This window comes from Fringilla coelebs, assembly GCF_963513975.1.
Source record: "Fringilla coelebs genome assembly, chromosome: 18".
Classification (NCBI taxonomy): Eukaryota; Metazoa; Chordata; class Aves; order Passeriformes; family Fringillidae; genus Fringilla; species Fringilla coelebs.
The window spans coordinates 14,448,886-14,461,652 of NC_140044.1; the positions used below are offsets into that span (position 1 = coordinate 14,448,886).

The 12,767-nt window shown below is 52.9% G+C and overlaps 1 protein-coding gene across 1 annotated transcript; it reads left to right on the forward strand.

Annotated features, from left to right (window-relative positions):
* The first annotated feature begins 1,887 nt into the window (after positions 1-1,887).
* Positions 1,888-10,266, forward strand: AAR2 (AAR2 splicing factor). The gene is made up of 3 exons (XM_084217698.1): positions 1,888-2,657; positions 4,154-4,383; positions 6,810-10,266. The coding sequence occupies exons 1-3, from the start codon at positions 1,910-1,912 to the stop codon at positions 6,975-6,977; spliced, it is 1,146 nt and encodes a 381-aa protein (XP_084073824.1). The 5' UTR covers positions 1,888-1,909; the 3' UTR covers positions 6,978-10,266.
* The last annotated feature ends 2,501 nt before the right edge of the window (positions 10,267-12,767 follow it).

Consider the following 12,767-nt stretch of genomic DNA (forward strand, 5'->3'; position numbering starts at 1 on the left):
GTTCAGGGTTGGGGGAGCCCACCTGGCTGGGGCACCTCCACAGCCCACCCGAGGCTGCTGTGAGCCTGCAGAGTTGCTTTTGGTGTGGTGCCCAGCCTGGGAAGTGAAGGCTGCCCTGGGATTGAGCAGCCTTACAGTGTGAGGCTCCCTGTGCTTGGGCTGCCGTGAGTTCTGTTTGCAGTGAGCAGCCCCTGGCTCCTGCAGAGTGTTCATGGGTGGCACTGTCAAAACCTTTTTCTTTTTTCCTTAAAAAAAAAAGAAAAAAAGGAAAGAAAAAAAGCTCACTGCTTGTTCTCCTGGCGAGGTGTGGCTTACTGCTGCTCAGCCCAAGCCTGCCCATCACCACACTCTGTTTCAGATAGCTGGCCACTGCTTGTTTTCTTCCAGGGCCCTTTTCTGTGGAAAGGGGTGGGAGACATGAGTGCCTGTTTTTACCCAATCCATTCTGAACTTGGCCTGCGATTGCATGAGTAATAATAACAGTAACAATAATATTAATAATAATAATAATATTTATTTTTATTTGAGAAGCACCTTACCAACCAACTGCAACGCTCTGTTGTTCCTTCACTAACTCTCCTTTTCTCTTCCCTTGTTCTCCCTCTCCCCCTTTGGTCATACTCCTTTTCAGTGCTCGGTGGTGTATGCGTGTGTGCTCACTGTTCTTGTATTCAATAAAAGTGAAATAAATGTGTTTGATGCTAAATCAGCCACGGGCCTCGGTGGACTCTTTCCTACGGAGAGGATGGAGAAGGGAAGGGAGAACCTTGCAACAGAAGCACTGCACATGGAAATACCGGGCTTTGTCTAAAGAGAAGATGGTAGAAATCGCAGAATCCCAGAATGGCTTGGGCTGGAAGGGAATATAATTCTCATCCTGTTCCATCCCCTGCCATGGACAGGGACACCTTTGTCTAGACCAGGATGCCCCATGTAGCCTGGCCTTGGACACTGCCAGGGATCCAGGGGCAGCCACAGCTGCTCTGGGCACCCTGTGCCAGGGCCTGCCCACCCTCACAGGGAACAATTCCCTCCCAATATCCCATCCATCCCTGTCCTCTGGCAGTGGGAAGCCATTCCCCCTTGTCCAAAGTCCCTCTCCAGCTCTCCTGGAGCTCTTTGAGGCACTGGAAGGGGCTCTGAGCTCTCCCTGGAGTCTCCTCCAGGTGAGCACCCCCAGCTCTCCCAGCCTGTCCCAGAGCAGAGGGGCTGCAGCCCTGGGAGCATCTCCACGGCCACCTCCGGACTCCAAAATCTCCACACCCCTCCAGGGCTGCAGAGCCCAGAGCTGGACGCAGTTCTCAGGTGGGCTCTCAGCGCACCGAGGGCAGATTAAGGTGTTGCCAGGTCGGGAACTGCGGCTGCTGGAGCCGGGAGCGGCTTCGTGTGGCGGGTGCTGAGCCTGGGACACAGCGCGGGCAGCGAAGGTGCTTTTGAGAATGCTCGGGATGCGGGGAGTGCTGGGAACTGCCCATCTCTGCCTGCTGTTCGGGAAGGGAGGACGTGGTGCTGGCACAGTGTCTGTTTGTCACAGTGAGGGTCCCCGTGTCTGTCCCGGGGGGGCCTCTCGGTCCGTCAGTCCCAGGGACGGCTCTTGTCCGTCTGTCCCGCTGGGGCTGGAAGCACGGGGGCCCAGGGGGGACTGCGGACCGGCTTTGGGGACAGCGGGTCAGCGGGGAGCAGCCGCCAGCCACGGAGAGGCAGAGGGGAGCAGCGCCGGGCCGGGGCTGGGGATGAGCGGAGGGGAAGGGGCCGAGGCGGGGGCGATCGGGGGCACTTCCCGCTGTCCCCCGGGCCCCGCCCCAGAGCGGTGCGGAGCCGGGGCCGGGCGGGCGGAGGCTCCTCCCGCCGCCGGGCCCGGAACCGCCGGGCCCGGATATCCGGGCAGCGCCGCTCGGTGCTCGGTGCCATGGCGGCCCTGCGGTCGGACCCCGAGCTGGCCCGGCAGCTCTTCTTCGAGGGCGCGGCCGTGGTGGTGCTGGACGTGCCCGAGGGCACCGAGTTCGGCATCGACTACAGCGCGTGGGCCGTGGGGCCGCGGTTCCGCGGCGTGAAGATGGTGCCGCCGGGGCTGCACTTCGTGCACTGCAGCGCGGCCGGCGCCGGCGGGCGGGACGCGGGGCCGCGCTCCGGCCGCTTCCTCAGCCTGCGGCGCCGCGAGGTGCGGGTGCTGCGCTGGGACCCCGCGGGCGAGGCCGTGCGGCCCGAGCCGCCCGAGCAGGGCGAGGCGCTGCGGGACAGCCTGCGGGAGCTGGACCCCTTCCTGGGGCCCTACCCCTACGAGACGCTGAAGAAGTGGGTGTCGCTGAGCAACTTCATCAGCGAGGCGGCGGCCGAGGAGCTGCAGCCCGAGAACGGCCAGATCTGCGCCTTCGCCGAGGTGCTGCCCGAGGCTGCGGGGCGGCACACGCGGGACCGCGCCGGGCAGCGCCGGCCGCCGCTGGGCGCCGAGTGCCGCAGCTACGCCGAGGGCCTGGCCCGGCTGCCCCGCATGCGGCCGCGGGCCGGCACCCAGATCCGCTTCTCCGAGCTGCCCCGGCAGGCCTTCCCCGACGGGGCCACCCCCGAGGAGATCACCCGGCACAGCATGGACCTGAGCTACGCCCTGCAGCGGGTGATGGAGCAGCGCTACCCCGGCCGGCCGCTGGGCCTGCTCGGTGAGGGCATTGCTGTGCTCCGGGCTGCGGCCTGTGCCTGCTCCCTGGCGCGCCGAGGGGCCTCTTCAGTGCGCGACAGAAGTTTGTGGAGTTTTTAGCAGCCATAGGGGCCGTCCCATGCCCTGGAGGAGGCTGAGGCCAGAGCTGCAGCTCCTCCCGAGGGGCAGCTGAGATCTCTCTTCTGTGTGACCAGGGAGAGCGCCCAGGAGAACAGCTGGAGCTGTCAGGGGGGGTTTAGGTTGGATATTTGGAAAAGGTTCTTCCCCAGAGGGTGCTGGCACTGCCCAGGCTCCCCAGGGAATGGTCCCGGCCCCGAGGCTGCCGGAGCTCCAGGAGCGTTGGGACAGCGCTGCCAGGGGTGCCCAGGGTGGGGCTGTTGGGGGGTCTGGGCAGGGCTGGGGCTGCCCTGGGGGATCCTGCTGGTCCCTCCTGACTCAGGATATTCTGTCATCCTGTTCTATGACTCTGGTGTGGAAACATGGTGCTGCAGCCCACATTGCCCCAGATGAATTCAAAAGTAGCCATCAGAGGTGGCCCTGGTGTCTGGTGCCTTACCTGTTCAGGGAACCTCTTGAGGAGCCTCCCAGGACCTTACAGAGTCCTGGGAGCGTGGAGAGGGGATGGGTACCCCCAGCCCCTCGTTCCTGTTAGGTTGGGCAGGGGCTGTGGGCCTGGTTCCTGCTGCAGGGACCAGCCCCTCCTGGCCCAGCTCTGTGTGTGCTCCTTGTGCTGCTGGTGACAGTGGCAGTGCCCGGGCTGTGCCAGCCCTGCTGTGGGGACACCACACCCCCCAGAGCTCCACTGCTCCCCAGCCTGTTTTCCAACCTGTGATACAAATAAATGCTGGGTTTGTGGTGGTCCTGGAGCAGGGTTTTGTTTTGTTGCAGGATGGAGGGAGAAGCCCTCCCAGCTGGAAGCCAGCTTTGGAATAGCCTTTGTTTGTCCCTTCTTTCATTTTTTGTACATTAACTTTATGCAATTTATTCTTTTTCAAAATTACCAAAGCCAACTGTAGGATGTAGAGAGAACAAATTACCTTAGGGAGTGGTGGCAAAGCAGCTGATGACAAGCATCCAGTGTGATGAACCCTGGCCCTTAATTCAACAAGGCAAACACACTTGTTGAGGCACTGCTGACCTCTCCCAGAATTCCAGGACAGTGCTGTTTGCAGCCTCTGTGGTGCTGGGCACTCAGCACAGGCAGGCTGAACACTGACAGAATACCAGCAGGGTCTGCCTTGTTGTTTGGTGTTGTTTGCTGTCTGTAGAGTCCCTCTCCAGTGCTGATAATCACAGTTACAGGTGACCTGCCCCGTCCTGCTTTGCTTTGCTCCAGCTGAAGAGCAGCACAGGGTCAGTGTTTGATGTATGAATGTCCTTTGCAAAAGCCAAACCAGAGTATAGAACCATTTGCAAAGCTTTGTGGAGGACACATTCCCAGGGTATCTGTTTAGTCTTATGTGTTTTGTTTTGTTTCCCTTCTCTGAACCCACACAGCTGAATTGCAGTTTGCCTTCATCTGCTTTCTGATTGGGAACGTGTATGATGCCTTTGAGCACTGGAAGAGGCTCCTGAACATCCTGTGCCGCTCGGAGGAGGCCATGGGGAAGTACCAGGACCTTTACATCAACCTCATTTCCGTGCTCTATCACCAGCTCAACGAGATCCCAGCAGATTTTTTTGTGGACATTGTCTCCCAGGACAACTTTTTGACCAGCACCTTACAGGTGTGTTTGGGGCTGTTCCCTGGGAAATGGAGTGGGAGGAAGGGCGTCATCAAATTTGGGGAGAAGCTGCCAAAGGAATTAAGCTGTGTGGGAGATGGGAACTTGTCTGAGCACACAGGGCTTTATTTGGACTTTTTCCCTCTGTTACTCAGCAAGAAATTCAGCTCAGCAGCTACAAGAGAGGCTGGGCAACTGCAGTGTGGTTTCTGTTTGTTTAATTTTTCCGAAGTGCCATTCATTTTTCAAAAGAAAAAACAACACACAAAGCTTTGGCATGAAGGGCTGATGATGCTGATTTTTGGAATGGTTTGCTCAGTGTGCAGGGAAGCTGCAGCAAAGCTTTATTGAGCTAAGGGCAGTGATGGTGTTTAAGAAGCTTTTCCATTGCTTAGCACAGCTGAGCATTTCCTGTAGTCAAGTTCTTACCCAGAGGGAATTTATGTTTATTCCAAAATGCAAAGGGTGCTGCCTCTGCTGAGACAGGTGGGGCAGGTCTGTGCCTCAGCCCCAGTGAAAGCAGTTACCCCACTGCTGGTGACCATGCTGGCAGTGCAGCAGACTGGCTTTGTTTACAAAAAAGAGCCCAAATCAGACAGACTGATCAAGCTGAGCAATGGGAACCAGCCCAGCAGGAAGCTCTGCTGCAGGTGCAGTTCCATTCCTCTCCTTGTTGGCCCCAAGTTCTTGCTGTACTTCGGGGAAGGTGAAAGTGTTTGGGTTTAACTGCTGGGTAAAATATTTGGGGAAGCATTGCTTTAATCAATTGGCTTTCAGATTTTTCAGTTCTGATTCTTACAAGTCTTGGGAGGGTTTTAATTTGCATTTTATTTTTGTTGGTAGATTTTTTCCATCGCACTACAGGACAGGACAGCCCAGCTGTGTTTTTGCAGCATGATCAGAGCAGTGCTGTCAGTTCCCAGCAGTTCCCAGCACATGGCACCAGCCATTCTCTCCTGCTGAGGGCAATTTGGGAAACACTTATTGCTGCTTCTGGCTGCCTGAGTCTTGTCCATCCCTGGGCTCCCTCAGTCTGTGTTTCAGCAGGAGCTGTGCTGGTGTCAGGATCACCCCTAAGCCCTGGCAGGAGTCACCACTTCCCCTTGCAGACTGAGCCCCTCCTCACCGAGCTCTCCACTGCTTTGCTCCCGTGGGATTTCCTGAAGTGGAGCCAGGGAAGCTCTGGGCCTTGCCCTACCCCACATCACACACAGACTTCAGAATTCTCTGCCTCAGCTGGCCCTGGGCAGATGCTCAGAGCTGTGGGGAGAGCATTGTCTCTGCAGCTCCTGCTCAGCTCTGGAAGCAGCAACTTCATTTTTGGAGTTTGAGCCAAGGCAAGAAGAGCACAGCACAGCCACCAGTGGCTCTGCAGCCCTACCAGTACTTAAAGAAAAAAAAAAAAAAAACCAAACAGCTTGGTGAAATAACTAATTTAATGTGCAGTTCATTGAGAAGAAGTAGGAAGTAAAATCTTCTAATCATTTTTTCCCTACCAGGAGCATTGCTGTGTAAGAATTCTGTTAGAAAGAGGCAGTTTTCCAGTCGAATGAGCAGGAAGAAGGCAAATATTCATCCACAAAGCAGAGAACTTTGCTGCTCATCGTCAGTGTTTTACCCAGCTTCCAGTAAATAAGAGGCTGTGTTTTCCCCAGAGGAGATTTCTTTTTCTGGCAATTAGTTCTGGATCACAAGTTCAGGAGGAGCAGAGGCAGGCTGGGCTGGGCTCTGGGGCTCGGTGCCCTGTTCATCACACAGGTGCTTTCCCCCTGAGGTCCAGCAGAGGCTGTGAATTTGTGACATGTCAATAGCTTTGTGTTTGGGGATGGAAGGCAGAGGTTCCTCCACACTGCAGCGCCCTGTGCACAAGGGGATGGCTGTGCTGGGGATAACCAAGCTTTTTGCAGAGAGCTCCTATTCCTTTCTGACATTCAAGGTATTTTCATTAAGTTTCCTCTGTGTCCTAAGTCTTGGTAATACCATGTTACAAAAATACTTTGGGAGATCTCTACCCATGGAATGAGGGGTGCAATTATTTGCTGGCCTTTTGGACACTTGCTGGAAGTTTGCCTACTCGAATTTGAATTTTTTAAAATGCCCTCTTGTCAAAATGTTTTCCTGAGCTCACCCTTTGGCATATTTCAGAATTGCACAATACTAATTCAGTAACAAACACACTCCTGCTTCAGACCAAGTTCTCACCTGAGTGCAGATGTGTGTGGTGCTGGCTCAGTGGTGTGAAGGCAGGATGGGCTTGGCCTGTGAGGTGAGAGGTGTGGGCTTTGCTTGGGTTCCCCCAAAGCTGCAGCAGTGCCAGGGTGTAGATCCCAGCCTGGCTCTCTCCTGGTGCTCCCTGGTGTCCCTGCAGGGAGGGTGTGCCCAGCTGGGGCCATGGCTGGGCTCTCCCTGACCTCTGCTCTTTGTTTCAGGTGCTGTTCTCCTGCACGTGCAGCTCTGCAGTGGACGAGGCTCTGAGGAACAAGGCTGAGAAGTTCAAGGCTCACCTGACAAAGAAATTCAGATGGGACTTTGAGGCAGAGCCTGATGACTGTGCCCCTGTGGTGGTCGAGCTGCCTGAGGGTGTGCAGGTGGACTGAGCCAAAGGCCCCCTTAGGAGCAAACAGCTTCTAAAATGACCCTTTCCTTCTCTTCTCCAACTCTGCCAGCTTCTTAAGGGCTGTGTGTGAAGCTGATCCTCTTTCTGCTGGAGAAGCAGATGTGGGAAAGCCAAGAGGATGCTGAGCTTTGAGAGGAGCCCAGAGGTGCTGGAGGAGTTTGAGTGTTGCCATGTGGCAGCTTTGGACAAGTTGGGGTTTTCCCAGCCCTCCTGCAGTGTCTCCTCCTAGAATACAAGCCACAGACAAAGTCACAGAATCATTAAAGTTCCAAAAGACCTTTTGATACCATGGAGTTCAAGCCTAAACCTGATGCTGCCACAATCCTCCTGCACTCAGCTGTCCTCTGCATCCCTGCTCCCCTCTCCTGCTGGGCTGGAGCTGATGCCCTGCTTGGGGAGCACCTGAGCTTTAGGGTTGTGTCTTGGTTTGAACAGACAGGTGTCTGCTGAGGAAGGCAGGAGCCTCCCCTGAAATGGAAAATGCAAACCCCCTCCTTCTGGATTATTATAATTTTGAAATTAAGGGGCTCTCAGGCAAAGATATGGGAGCAGGAATAACAGTTCTTTACTAGAAAAATGGAAAATACAAATGCAATAGTACAAAAACCAAACCCCTGCCAGAGTCAGGCAGGCGCTGTCCCCTGTGTGTCAGGGTGGGGGCACAGCCCCATCCCAGGGGGGCTCAGCCCTCCTGCAGTGCCAGCTGTGGCTCTGCTGCAGCAGGATCCTGCACAAGGGGGGAGTTTTCCTCTGCAGCTGCAGGGCTGCTGGAGATGGGCCTGCTCTCCCTCTGGGAATGCAGGGCAGGAGAAAGCTGCTCCTCTGGGAATGCAGGGGGCAAAGGCTGCTGTGCTGTTCCAGGGCAGATTGGATCCAGGTAGGAATGCTTGGCTCCTGCCCTGGGATGGTGGAATTTGATCAGCCCCGCAGGGACACTCACTGGCCATGGACAGAAGATAATTAATAATTAATGGCCCATGAACAGAAGAGATCTCCTGGAGGGAGGGAGGACTGGTTGTGGAAGAGATGAAACTGCCCAATGAACAGAAGAGAACTGCCCTACCTCTGACAGATGGGAAATAGAGCACACACATATCTTACAATCCCAGACAGCATCCAACCCCCAAACTGCTCTTCATTCCTTCTCCCTGCTCCACGGGCTCCCTGGTGTTGGACAGACCAGAGTTTTCAGTCTCAGGACAGTTTCCTGGTGTGGAGCCTCTGGCTTGTCCTGCACCATGGATTGCTGCTGCTTGTCTCGTCCACCTGCAAATCCAGGCATGAGGAATGTGCTGCCCTCCTGTCACAGTGTGGCACAGCTCCCTTTTTTATTGGTGTGGCAGGTGAGCAATGCCATGGCTCTCACAAGTAAAGGGCAAATATCCTGTATATATGTTAAGAAAAGTTTTGTAGATTTATAGCTGTGTTTTACCCCCTTGTGTTGTTATCAGGGGTGACCTAGGTTTGGGACATTTGGGAGGGTTGGCTCATTACTGTGGCAGCACCTGAGCTCCAGTCAGGATTTGAGGAAGAGATCTCCTCCACTGGGCAGGGAAGGAGGAGTCGATGGACAGAACTCTGGGAGGAGATAAAGGGTTAAAAGGGGAAACCTCCATTGTGTGGGTGAGCACAGGGTGGGAAAGATCCTCTGCTCCTGGCGCTGCAATATTTTCTATATTCAGTCTTCGGTTTTGTTTTTTATAAGGTTTTAATAAACCTTTTACATGTTTTGAGAGTATAATTTCTCCTGTTGTGAAAAATTTAAAAAATAAATGACATAGAAATCTTTGCTCAGCCTCATCTGAGGTGTTGCTTGGGCCACTCCCCCATTCTGTTGATCTAAATTGGATTTTAGATTGCCTAACTTGTGGGGGAATAGGGAATTCCAAAAGTGTGGTGAACACCCCAGTCCATCAGAAATGTGGCCAGTTTTTGAGTTGTGTATGCAGGGCAGTTGTTACCCTGTTACTGCCACCCCCTGCTGCCCACTGCCAGGGCACCAGGCAGGGCCCCTCTGTCTCCTTTGGCTGGGTTGGTGCCCCTGGATCCCCCCTGGCACTGGGAATCTCTCAGGGTGGTTCTGCAGCCCGGGCTGGGTTTGTGCAGCCCAGTCCAGCAGTGCCTACAGCCCTCAAGCAGCTCTGGTTTGTGGGGTGTCAGGTGTGAGCCAGGGAGGTTCCTGCTCTCTAAAAACAAACTGAAGGGGAGAGGGAGCAGGTGGGAAGGTGCAGAAAGCTTGGCAGTGCTGTGGTTTTAAATCTGAAGTTAGCTCAGGGGTAATTTTTTTTGAACCACAAATTCTCCCTTGGGGCTTTCTCTTGTCCTGTTTAAGGGTGAGTTGAATTTCTGTTCTTTGCTCAGTGTCTTGCTGTGGCAATCCTGCCTGTCTCTGTCCACTGTGCTTCAGTTCCAGTCTTTTTCAGATTTTATTAGGCTTTTCTGGTGTTTGTTGTTATTGTATTCTTATTTTCCTTCAGAAATAACACAATAGAAATCCATTTGTGCCTCCAACAGCTCCCAGGAGGGAGAGGTTTTCCAGGATTTCTTAGACACCTTTGTTTGGAGCACTGTTTATATCTGCTGTGCTTTGGCAGCTGGACAGGGCCTGCCCCAGCTGCTGCTGCTGCACTGGCTGGCACCGAGCTCCTGGAATATGGAAAAAGATGGAGTGGAGCTCCTTGATTCCCCTCTCTGAGAAGGAAATCATTTACTCCTGGTACTGCTGGCAGCTGTCAAACAGTCTGAGTGGCTCCTTGGGCAGCCCTGCTGCTGCAGAAGGGATGTGCTGGCTCTGGCCATTCCTTCCTGCCCTGCTCCCCTCCTGTCCTGCTCTGCTGGACCTGCGAGCTGCCCGTGGAGACAAGGGGGCACCAGCTGGGCTGGGAGTAAGACAGAGAGAAATTTTCCAGAATAAAAATCTATTTTGATTTAGGTGAAATGTTCATCTTTGAGTTAAGTCTGTAGCTTGCAAACATGGCTGTTTAGTCTGACTGCCTGTTCTGGTAAAAAGCCTGGGCTCAGAGAAACTGCTTCAGCCAAAGGACAGAGATAAGGGGGGGACAGACAGACTGCTGTGAAGAAAAGGGCAACCTGACCCAGGAATTCCTTCTGCTAAAGAAGAATTAGCAGCAAAGGCCATCAGTAGAATGAATATGTATGATCTGATTGGGAAATTGCATGCATATGTGTTTGAGAAGGAAATAAAAAAGAATCTGAAGTTGCCAGAGGTACTCATGTCATCTTAGGAGAAGGATTCCCACGTGTCCAGCACTGTAATAAACTCACCAGCTTTAAACTTTCACCACATTGTGGAGTTTGCTTCAGCAGATCGGGGGCTGGGCAGGGCTGGGGATGCTCTGCAGAGGCTTCACTGCAGGGGCCTCATTAGGACAGCGCTAATTAGGACAGCAAGGCAGCCTCCATGCAAATGAGCCCCACATGGGTCAATCGATGGCAGGAAAAATCCATGGGGCCGCTGCTCTGGGTGCCCTGGTCAGCCCCTGCCCTGCCCGGGGCGCTCCGCTGGAGCTGCAGCAGGAATGGCCTGGGTGAAACACACCAATCTCTTCTTTTTAACATTTTAAAAGTTTCATAGTAATAAAATGGTTATAAAAATAGTAATATAATTAGAGTAATACAAATTTTGGAAAATTTGAATTAGGGCAATATGAGACAATAAAAATTTTGGACAATTTGGATTAGGACAGTATGAGACAATAAAAACAAAGAGTTACAGACAGTCCGGGTTCCTCTTTCTCAGCAAAATAAGCCCAAAAAAGGCCCCACGTTAACAGAGGATTAACCCTTAAAAGCAACAGCCTGTTGCATATTCATACACCTCATCCATGATGCATCAATTCCATTCACACACAGGATTCTGTCTGGGCAGTGCCTATTTCTTCCTCTTATTCCTAACAGCTCTTCATGGCTGAGCAGGGCAAGAAGAAGTTCGTTTCTTCTGATAATGGAGCAATAAATTCTCTTTCTCTGAAAGATTTCGGTGTCCTGTGGCTGCTATCTGGTGTGAGTACCTCAGTCCTTTCTTAAAGAAATGTCCCACATACATAGTTCCTGTTTTAACTACAAAAGTTACCTTTTAACTACAAAACTACATTTACCATATTAATACAGCACTACTAATCAATACAACAAAATACATATAATAAATATCTGCATAGAGCCATATAAGGTGCACTTTTCACACCCTGCATCCTGCAGGGCTGGCACCTTCCCTGGAGCTCAGCCCCAGCTGCCCTTGGCACTGCAGCTCCCCTGTTCCCATGGGCTGGGAACCAAACCCTGAGCCACAGCCTCTGGCAGGCCCTGCAGGGAGGGACAGGGGACAGAGCAAGGCTCCCTTCCCCGGCTCCATCCCAGGGCAGTGCCCCCGTGTCACTGTCATATTTCATGAAAAATGCCTTCAACAGGATTTTTCTCCTGAGAAGCCTCAGAAAAGAAATATAAACAATAATTGGAATGTGGTCTGGAGGTTGCTTACCAACAGGAGCATCTTTGATTGGTTCCGTGTGAATTGTTTTTAATTAATGCCCAATCCCAGTCCAGCTGTGTCTGGACTCTGGTCAGTCACAAGTTTTTCTTATCATTCTTTTTTAGCCTTCTGATGTCTCCTTTCTCTTTCTTTAGTATAGTTTTAGTATATAATTTTCTTTTAATATAATATCATAAAATAATAATTCAGCCTTCTGAGAACTTGGAGTCAATTCTCATCTCTCACCTCATCCTGGGACTCTCACATCAACCCCACAGCAATTGGTGACCACACCCCCGTGTCCTGCACAAACTGGGAATGTGTCACACGTGTCCTGCACAAACTGGGAATGTGTCACACGCTGCTGGGACCCCTTCCAGCCCCCCGAGCCCTGCAGGCACAGCCTGGAATGTTCCCCCAGGTGAGGGAGCTGCAGCTCTCCCAGGGCCAGGCAAGGCTGCCCTGGCAGGAGGAAGGTGCCAGCAGCTCCAGCACCCCTCCAGTGCCCCTCTGCAATTTGCTCACATGTCTGCCTGGAGAGATGATGTCTCCTTCCAGCACAGCCATGAAATAATTCAGGAGATCAGCTGGTGTTTGTAAAGGAGGGTTAGTGAAGAGTGGGAAGATGAGGGAGGGAGCTTGGAGCCCCTCACACCCCCTGGGCTGGAGGTTGGGGTTGGGCTTGGGGGGCACTGGCTGCCCTGGCATGTGTGGGGCTCCCCAGAACAGCTGTAGTTCTATCCTATCCCCCCAAGGGCAGGTTTAGCCACATTTGTTGATTTTTAATAGCAAAAGCTGCTTCTCCTCCCAGCTGTGATGGCTGTGGCCCCTTTTGGGGGAGGGCAGCATAGAGAGAATTGCTTTGATTTTTATACATTACAGTGAATACAAAAGCAGGTTTCAAGCTTCTAAATAAATAAATCAAATAAAAGGAAATTGTCTTTGGCTTCTATGCAAAAATCCCTGATTTCTCCCACAGCTGAGGAGCAGCTGGAGGTGCAAGGAACAGCCTGGAGCACCCAGGAGAGCTTAACCTGGGTGGAGCTGTGGGCACACAGGAGGCTGAAGAGTTTGGAAAAGAGGCATGTCATGGATATTATTGAAAAAGCTGAGTTTGGAAGAGACATCCCTTCCCAGCAGACATGGACTTGTGGAGGTTTCAGATGGAGGTTTCAGATGGAGGTTTCACAAAACAAGAGTTCAAGAGCTGTTTCTTTTGATTGGACAGAATTGGGGATTCTTTCTGCACTTGAGCAAGCAAAAAGGTGGCCATGTCTGTTG

What these genes read in the sequence shown, in the direction of transcription:
- AAR2 (XM_084217698.1), top strand. Translation starts at nt 1,910, where the DNA reads ATGGCGGCCCTGCGGTCGGACCCCGAGCTGGCCCGGCAGCTCTTCTTC. An exon ending in CCGGCCGCTGGGCCTGCTCG is followed by an intron (nt 2,658 to 4,153) that starts GTGAGGGCATTG and finishes GAACCCACACAG; the next exon opens with CTGAATTGCAGTTTGCCTTC. An exon ending in TTTTGACCAGCACCTTACAG is followed by an intron (nt 4,384 to 6,809) that starts GTGTGTTTGGGG and finishes TCTTTGTTTCAG; the next exon opens with GTGCTGTTCTCCTGCACGTG.